This window comes from Phaethon aethereus, assembly GCF_964289735.1.
Source record: "Phaethon aethereus genome assembly, chromosome: 10".
Classification (NCBI taxonomy): domain Eukaryota; kingdom Metazoa; phylum Chordata; class Aves; order Phaethontiformes; family Phaethontidae; genus Phaethon; species Phaethon aethereus.
Genome location: NC_138586.1, coordinates 926,915 through 933,802, shown reverse-complemented (window position 1 = coordinate 933,802; position 6,888 = coordinate 926,915). Strand labels below are relative to the sequence as shown.

The window sequence follows — 6,888 nt, the reverse complement described above, 5'->3', positions numbered from 1 at the left end:
TGGCTTTGGGCTGAGGCCAGCCCACTTTTCCCACGCCCCATCCTCAAGGAAGAGGGAGCGGTGCTGGGGGGGCTGAAGTGCTCCTGTGTTCTATCAAGATCTCACACTCATTTCAGAGGTAAAAGCACTAAAAGCCAACGACTCACCTGACCACCGAGCGGCTATTGCAGTCGTCAGGTAACAGCCATTTCTCCAGCCTTTCTGTTTGCTTTCCAAACAACTCCATGTCTCTGTTTCAGACCGACTGGGAGCTCTACCCAGCCGCAGGACGGAGCACTGGGGCTCAGCGGCCGAGCAGCAGCGCGCACGGCAGACAGCCTGCCCCGCTGCCAGCCCAGCGCTGCGGCTCCCAGCCGGGGTGGGCTCTTGCCGGTGGGCAGAGCGGGCAAAGCCTCTGGGAGATGCTCAGCAGCAGCTGACCCCCGTTCTGCAAACCCCTATTTGCCTGAGCTTCTTGGGGAGGCCAGCTGAGCCCCGGCCCAGTGGCCCCCAGGGGCGGGTGGCCCATCACGGAAACCCCTGCCAGGTCACGTCCCCCCCAGCCCAGAGACTTTCTGTTCTCGGCTCAGGCAGCGAGGGGGGGGAAGGTGTTTCTCGCTGCCTGGAGCTGGGTGTCCCCAGCCGCGTGGGGCCACCCCACCAGCACTGACGCTACTCTGTGGGTCACGCGGGGGTTCCCTGCCGAAACGTGACCCTGTCACCCCTGGTCCCCCCGCCTTTCTGCCACTGCGGGGGGTAGCTGCCGCCGCATCCTGTCCCGGGGGCTACCCCTCGGTCCTGGGGCCATCCTCGGTCCCCGGGGTCACCCTGTGATCCCGGGGCCACCCATGGTCCTGGGGCCATCCTCGGTCCCCGGGGCCACCTCTCGGTCCCCGGAGCCACCCTATGATCCTGGGGCCATCCTCGGTCCCCGGGGCCACCCTATGATCCCGGGGCCACCCATGGTCCTGGGGCCATCCTCGGTCCCCGGGGCCTCCTCGCGGTCCCCGGGGCCACCCCTCGGTCCCGTGTCCCGGCCCCCTCGCGACCCCCGCGGCGGGAGGTGGTGGCGGGGAGGCCCCACCCCTCGCCCCGCCCCTCGCCCCCGCCCCCGGCCGGTCCCTCCCGCCGCGCCGCCGTCGCGGCCCCGTCGCAGCGCGGCGGGCGCGGGGCAGCGCAGCCGGGGCGGGCGGGCCATGGCCCCGCACCAGCCCAGCGCCGGGCCGTACCTGCGCTCCGACAGCGACGGCTCGGAGGCCCGTATGCTGGCGGACGGCCCCGGCCCCGGCCCCGGCGGGGCGCGGCGGCGGCGGCGGCGGTGCGGGCCGCTGTGGGGCAGCGTGGCCGTCATGGCCATCCTCGCCCTGCAGATCGCCTCCACCACTGGCCTCTTCGTCTACTTCACCATGGCCATCTCCAAGGTGAGCCCGCTGGCGGGGGCTTTGTCCTGCGCCCCCCTGCGCACACCCGCTCCGCCGGGCCGTCCCGGTGCGGGCGGGGCCCCGGGGGGCCGGGACCGGCGGGGGCCGCAGCCCCGGGAGACCCGACGGCTGCTGGGAGGGCTCTGCCAGCTCCTCGCTCCGCGCCTCGGCTCGCCGGGGACGGCGGCTACCGGCGCTGCCCGCCGCGGAGCCAGATGTGCAGGCGGGGGGGGGCACTGCCCCCAGCTCCGCCCGGAGCCGCGGAGCCAGATGTGGAGGCGGGGGTTGGACACGGCCCCCAGCTCCCCTGGGAGCCGCGGAGCCAGATGTGGGGTGGGAGGTGGACACTGCTCCCAGCCCCGCCCAGAGCTGCCGAGCCAGATGTGGCGAGAAGGAGCCTTTGTCCTGCGCTCCCTGCGGAGCCGTGGGTCCACGCGGCGGGGAGGGCCTGCCCTGGGGCCCCGTCCGAGCCTGCAGCTCCAGAGGGGGACGGGGTGGGCTCCAGGCCCCGTTCGCCTCTGGTTCCTACTTCATCTGCTCCCCTCCTCCCGCACCATTCCCGTCCCAGCCGTTCTCCAGGACCCTCGAATCCTCCGCCCCTCCTTTGCAAAGTGCTGGAAGGGGCCCGGCTGGGACCCCCTCCCCAGCCCAGCAGCTCTCAGGTGCTTCCTTCGGCTCCGTTGCACCGAACGTCGGTGCCGGGACCCAGCCTTTCCCCTCGCTCCCCCCTTCCCGCAGTGTCACTCCTGCCAAACCCTTCCCAAAGTCTGACACGACTGGCCTGATCCTGCTGAAAGACCCCCCCCCCACACCCCCGGCAGCCGCCTCGGGCCCACGGCAATCCCCGAGCACGGGAGGGTCAAGGAGGGGAGAACAGCAAACAGCAGAGGTCTTTGCTACGGGGAGGGGGAAATTCAGGACTGACAGGCAGCCCCACTGCTGCTCCCCCCATCCCTGGCCAGGGGCAGGGCCCCACCGTGCCGAGCGTTGCACAAAACCGCAGCAGCGGCAGGGAACGAAGAGAAAGGGAAAGCCCTGCCCAGGGGTGCGAGGGAAGAGCCTGGCTGCTGCCCCGTGGAGCATCCTCTGGAGCAGGCTCCGGCCCTCGCTTCGGGCTTTGTTTCCATCCCCGGATCCCGTGTGGCACCCGCTGTGAGGGAGTTACATGAAAGGCACTGGAGAGGGGAGGGGGTGCGGGCAGACGGAGCCACAGGGGAGGCCGGCAGGGAGGAGAAAGCCTCATACGTTGACCTCTTTGGGCTAGTTTCAGAGGCTAGTCCGTGCTGGGAAGCGGTAGTCCGAGCTCAGTGTCACTGGGGACCCCGAATCACTGGGCCTGGCCAGCCTGCCCTCACCCCCTCACGCGGGGTACTGCCCCTGCCTCCAGTTTTACAAAACCACCCTACTTTTTCCTTAATTTAAACACCCCACCCAGCACAGGGTCCCCAGGAGGGGCGACGGAGAAGGCAGACAGAGGGGGTACCCCACCGGGGGCACATGCAGCCGATCACAGCAAGCTTTAATCAAGGCAATTAGCGTGATCCGGTGCCCGGCAGCTGTTGGGACCCAGAGGGACGAGGTTGCAGTGCCCACGCTACTGCTGGGAACGTGCCACTGCCTTACCCGGGCTGCTGGGAGGAGCAGGGCTGACCCCAGTTATGCGGGCACGCGCCGTAATTAGCGCTCGTGGCAGCGCGGAGGAACAGCACGCGTGGGCCTGGCCCGAGCAGGCACTCGGGCTGTGCAGTTCCGTGCGAACAGCCCCAGCACTTGGGGGTTTGCTGCCTCGGCGGGCTCCATGCATCCACCCCCGCGGGCAGGCAGGTCTCTGCAAGGCTGGAGCCCAGCTGGCTAAACCCAGCCTGGGGAAAACGCCAGCAGGGCCGCGCTCGCCTTCCTCCAGCCCTCCAGCCACACGAGCCAGCATGTCAGTGCCCTCGAGCTTGCCGCTGCGGCCCGTCTGCTAGCCACCGTGCGGCTGGCAGGTCCAGGCAGCCAGTGCGAGGGCAGACTGTTGGCCCAATCGTGCAAAAGGAACCAAAGCCCAAGCCCTTTTGTCTGACCTCACACCGTCTTTCTGCCAACACAAGAGTCAGTGATCCCAAACAGGAGCGCATCCCAGTACCAGGCCAAGCGAGCACCCAGAACTGTGGCCGAGGGAGGTGGGCAGGCTGGGGGCTGGGGGGTGCGGAGCAAGCAGGGACGTGGGGGAAGCGCAGGGTGCTGGAGGTGGCCGAGCACCAGGTGACGATGTGGACAAGCCCAAGGACTCCTGGGTCCTATCCTGGGATCTGGGAATGACCCAGGTGACAAAGGTAGGATGGTCAAGGTGCCAGTGTTCATTGCCAGCTCCTGGCAGGCCGAGTTCAGGGCAGCCGTCCCATCCGTGCCTCGGTTTCCCCACGCCCTAGCCAGCAGCACGGAGCGGCGAGACCCTATAGCCAGCCGTGCCTGTCCCCCACTGCGCCGCCCCAGCCAGAGCTGAGCCGGGTCAGCCCCGGGACAGCCTGGGAAGGGGCAGCTCGCCGTGCGGCGTCACGCGGAGGGAAGGCTTCCCAGCCCCAACCGCAAGCCGGCGCAGGCTAGAAAGCGCCTGAGATCTGCCCGGGCTGACGCAGCACTGCGAGTGCTCGGGGTCCCGTCTCCGGCCGGCGCGGCTCGGCAGCTGGAAGGGCAGAGCTGCGTGAGAGCTTGTTTTGCAACCCCAGCTGAGCTCAGCAGCGTGAACGCACGAAGAGCGTGGACCAGGCTGCCTGGGCACGTCCCGCGTGCAGCTGCAGCTCTTCCCCCCGCGCGCCGTACAGAGCCAAGCCTCGCAGGGCAACCGCTTCCCCAGGAGCTGTGAACGTCTCGTTCAAAGCTAAGGCTGGGTTTTACTGCTCGAGAAACCTCATTCCCCCAGGGCAGGAAAGGAGGTGGTGAAGGAGAATGGGAAATTCGGGTTCCTTTTTTTACCTGGTGCTCTGCAGCTTGCGAGAGTCCTTGAGGCTGGCCTCCTCCGCGAGCTCAGCGCTGGAACTCGATGCAAGGGGCTGTCGTGTTTCCCGAAGAGCTGGGATGAGTAAGACTCGCTTCTGCCAGGGATCACAGGAGGACAAGATGAGGTTTAACCTGTCCAACCCACAAAAACAGATTTTTGACAAAACTTGGGATCCGCGCAGCCTCCTGCCACTTGCCTCCATCCCAGCACAGGAGACCTGGCCGGTGCCCGTGCCCCGGCGGTACGGCCCTGTCCCACCACCCCCGTTTGACGCGGGGCCGTGCGGGTGTTTCTGTTCCAGCTCAAAGCCCAGGCGCCGGGGAGCGCGGAGGAGCTGCGCTGTCTGCAGGTTATCAACCAGCAGCAGGAGGGCTCTGGCCTGGAGGAGCTGATCGGCAACCAGTCCTGCCTCAAGCTGGCCAGCGCCATCAAAGCCTACGTGGCCACGGTGAGGCTGGACCCGCCAGCTTTGGGGGCCGGGTGAGGACGGGACAGCTGGTGGGAGAGCTCCTGCCTGCCTCCCTGCCTCAGTTTCCCCATCGGCCTCCCCGGCGGGGTGGCAGAGGGCAACCACAAGGGTGGTTTAAGAGGGGAGCGGAGGAGCGGGGCTGCACACCAGGCCCTCTGCCCCGAGGAACTGGTGGAGCCCAGAGCCATAGTGTGAAAGACAAGGTCAGGAAGGCTTGGAAGGGACAAGAGGAGCTGGGGTGCGGGGAACCCCCATTTCACCTTTAACCGTGGGACTGTTTCTCTTCTCTAATGGTTCAGGTGACGGAGAACGTTATCCGCAGGAGCGCGGTGAAGGGTGAGTCCCTCCTGGCCCAGCACGGGGGGTAGCAGCCGGGGTGCCGGCACCGGCGCTGCAAAGCATCAACAGCCTCTTTGCTGGGGCCGGGTTGCAGCCGGCCGGCGGCCCACGTGCGCGCGGCCCGGCGTGCGGCCGGCGATGCCAGAGGGCTGGGGGGCTCGGTCGCTCCCGGGGCAAACTCCACCGGGCACGGTGCTGCGAGCCGGGGCAGGAGAGGGGAGCCAAGACGGGTGAAGGGCATACGTCCCCGGGGAATAACGGGTTGGAGGGACAGGTCTGTATGTCTGCCTGGAGTCCGGGGAACCAGGGCCAGAGGGGTCGGCGCAGAAACGTTAGGTAATGATTGACTAGACATTTCCATCCCGCAATAACCTCCCTTTTCGACGCGTCAGTGGGTCATTTCCCTGCCCGGCTCGCTCCGCTTGCTTAGTAAGGACCTGCTCTGCCGGCCTGGGGCCGGGCGTCCCCACGCTCTCTGTCCTCTACAGCCGCATGTCCCTTTCCTCGCAGAGGCCCGGCGGAGCTACGTCAACACCTCGGAGGGGCAAGTTCCTCCCAAAACGGCCGGCAAGCCCTCGGCACATCTCACCCTCCGCCCGCAGAGCCTGGCGCAGGACGGTGAGTCGGGGAGCCCCGCAGGGCACCGGCGCGTTTCTGAGACGGCAACCGGGAAAGGTCTCACCCAAAGGGCAGGGGACCGGGGTGGGAGGATGCATTTGGGAGATCTTTCTCCTGTCCAGTCCAAGACCACCTTCGCTGCCCCTTCCCTTTCTCCTGACCCTGGCGGGTGCCCCCCAGAACATCTCGCTCCTCTCGGTGACCCTTCCTTCTCCCCAGGAAACTCCAAGCGCTTCGGGAACCTCTCCCAGTCCTGCCGCCACGCCATCACCCGCTGGGAAGACAGCACCATCCACTCGCACCTGCAGAACATCACCTACCGCGATGGCCGGCTGCGGGTCAACCAGGCGGGCAAGTACTACGTCTACTCCCAGATCTACTTCCGCTACCCCAGCGACGGGGCCAGCACCCGCGTCTCCGTCCCTCAGCTCGTGCAGTGCATCAACTGGAAGACCTCCTACAGCCAGCCCATCCTCCTGCTCAAAGGGGTGGGCACCAAGTGCTGGGCGCCCGAGGCGGACTACGGGCTCCACGCTCTCTACCAGGGGGGACTGTTTGAGCTGAAGGCCGGCGACGAGCTCTTTGTCTCCGTCTCCTCCTTGGCCATCGACTACAACGATGCAGCAGCCAGCTACTTTGGGGCCTTCCGGCTGGACCTGTGACCACCACCTCCGCCTCCCCCCTTCCCGCTGCTCCTGCCCCTCGTCTCCCCGGCCTGGGGGGGCCTGGCGCAGGGTCCTTCCCTGCGTGCGGTGTCCCCTGCGACGAGGGACGAGCCAGAGCGGGGCGCAGGGGGCGGCTGCCCGCGGGGACCCCCTGTGCTCAGTGCCGCACGGGGCCCCGCCATCCAGCCGGGAGGAAGCCCGCGGGCCGGAAAGGATCTCCGAGGGCCCACGGGAGACGTGCACGAGGGGGAACGTCCCGGCCCCGGTGGCACATCACCTCCCTGGCCCCCGTCTGAGCAACGGGAGCAGGTAGCACCAAACGGCTCCCTGCTGCAGGAGAGGCACCGGGGCCGCGTCTGCAACCGCACGACAGAGCGTCCCCGCGGCAGGACGACCCTCCGCACGTCTGACCCCGCG

At 67.9% G+C, this 6,888-nt stretch overlaps 1 protein-coding gene across 1 annotated transcript; it reads left to right on the top strand.

Moving 5' to 3' along the window:
- Positions 1-1,175: 1,175 nt before the first annotated feature.
- Positions 1,176-6,672, top strand: LOC309408313 (tumor necrosis factor ligand superfamily member 10-like; the record flags this gene model as incomplete). The annotated part of the gene is made up of 5 exons (XM_082004117.1): positions 1,176-1,400; positions 4,682-4,828; positions 5,149-5,185; positions 5,699-5,806; positions 6,026-6,672. 5 exons carry the CDS (start codon positions 1,176-1,178, stop codon positions 6,466-6,468), a joined length of 960 nt encoding a protein of 319 aa, XP_081860243.1. The 3' UTR covers positions 6,469-6,672.
- Between the last annotated feature and the right edge of the window lie 216 nt (positions 6,673-6,888).